Source organism: Trichinella spiralis (genome assembly GCF_000181795.1).
Source record: "Trichinella spiralis strain ISS 195 chromosome Unknown Scfld6, whole genome shotgun sequence".
Taxonomy (NCBI): domain Eukaryota; kingdom Metazoa; phylum Nematoda; class Enoplea; order Trichinellida; family Trichinellidae; genus Trichinella; species Trichinella spiralis.
This window is the reverse complement of record NW_003526945.1, coordinates 3,028,286-3,029,307: the sequence shown is the minus strand read 5'-3', so window position 1 is coordinate 3,029,307 and position 1,022 is coordinate 3,028,286. Positions and strand designations below refer to the sequence as shown.

At 33.4% G+C, this 1,022-nt stretch overlaps 1 protein-coding gene across 1 annotated transcript; it reads left to right on the top strand.

Annotated features, from left to right (window-relative positions):
- The first annotated feature begins 359 nt into the window (after positions 1 to 359).
- On the top strand, positions 360 to 793 carry Tsp_10750 (conserved hypothetical protein). Its single transcript, XM_003373717.1, has 2 exons — positions 360 to 495; positions 597 to 793. The coding sequence occupies exons 1-2, from the start codon at positions 360 to 362 to the stop codon at positions 791 to 793; spliced, it is 333 nt and encodes a 110-aa protein (XP_003373765.1).
- The last annotated feature ends 229 nt before the right edge of the window (positions 794 to 1,022 follow it).

The following is a 1,022-nucleotide window of genomic DNA, read 5'->3' as shown; positions in this document are numbered from 1 at the left end:
ATGGATTATTTAATAAGATATTTGACAGAATTGCTTGTTTGTAAACGTATCATTGATTGAGAGATGTAATGCAATATTAGATGAAAAGTGTAATTCATTGTGTTCATTTCAATTAATTCTTATTTCTGTATCGTTTTCAATCAATAAAAATACGTAAATAAAATTTTTTCACTTTAAAGATTTCTGTATTACAAAAATGAATTTCAGGTACAAATGTTATTAGAGTCAGAAACATTTCTTGAGGGTATAGGTTGAAATTTTTGCATAAATATTAATAAAATAGAATCATATTCTTGATTATAATGATTGCCGGATTCATTTCCTTTCCTATCGCTCCGATTAAAATCGCAACATACGTAATGTTTTTGTCAATATCTCATCAAATACGCTTTTGTACATCGTCGGACAAAGTTTGTAGTGATTATCTTATTTTTTCGGATCGATTGAAATCACTTTTGCGACAATTTAAATTTTTCGACTTTTCAAAAAAGCAAGGTTATAGCCTTTGCTGTCTTTTGCGATTTTCGAAAGTATGCTTTTGTCACAAATTTCGATTTTTTTTTCTTATATATTGCTAAATTGTGAAAAATTAATAGGTTCGGAAAAGTACCACGGAGAACAACCGCACACGTGTCTTATAAGTGGACTCTATAGTTGCCAGGAGACTATCATAATACAAACGGGAACAACCCCTCTGAAACTCCGTCTAAGCGGATCCACGATGGATGGGTTTCGGGCTAGGAACCTTTTTCTACCTTATCATGAGTTAGTCGCTGAAACCGGCACCCTTTAAGGGCTATTTCAATTTTATGACCACGTCGAATTTCCTTATGAAATTCTCCATTTCAAAGCTGTTCAAGCTGTTTTTGCACTACCAATCTGATATGAACTTATGTGAAATCATTTGTTACAATCTCGCTGAGACATCCCATGCGTCCACCAGCTAGATTGAATTTCTATACTCATGGTAGCCAAAATTCATTAGACCTCAGTGTGATATCGTATGGCCACCGCTTTTTTGA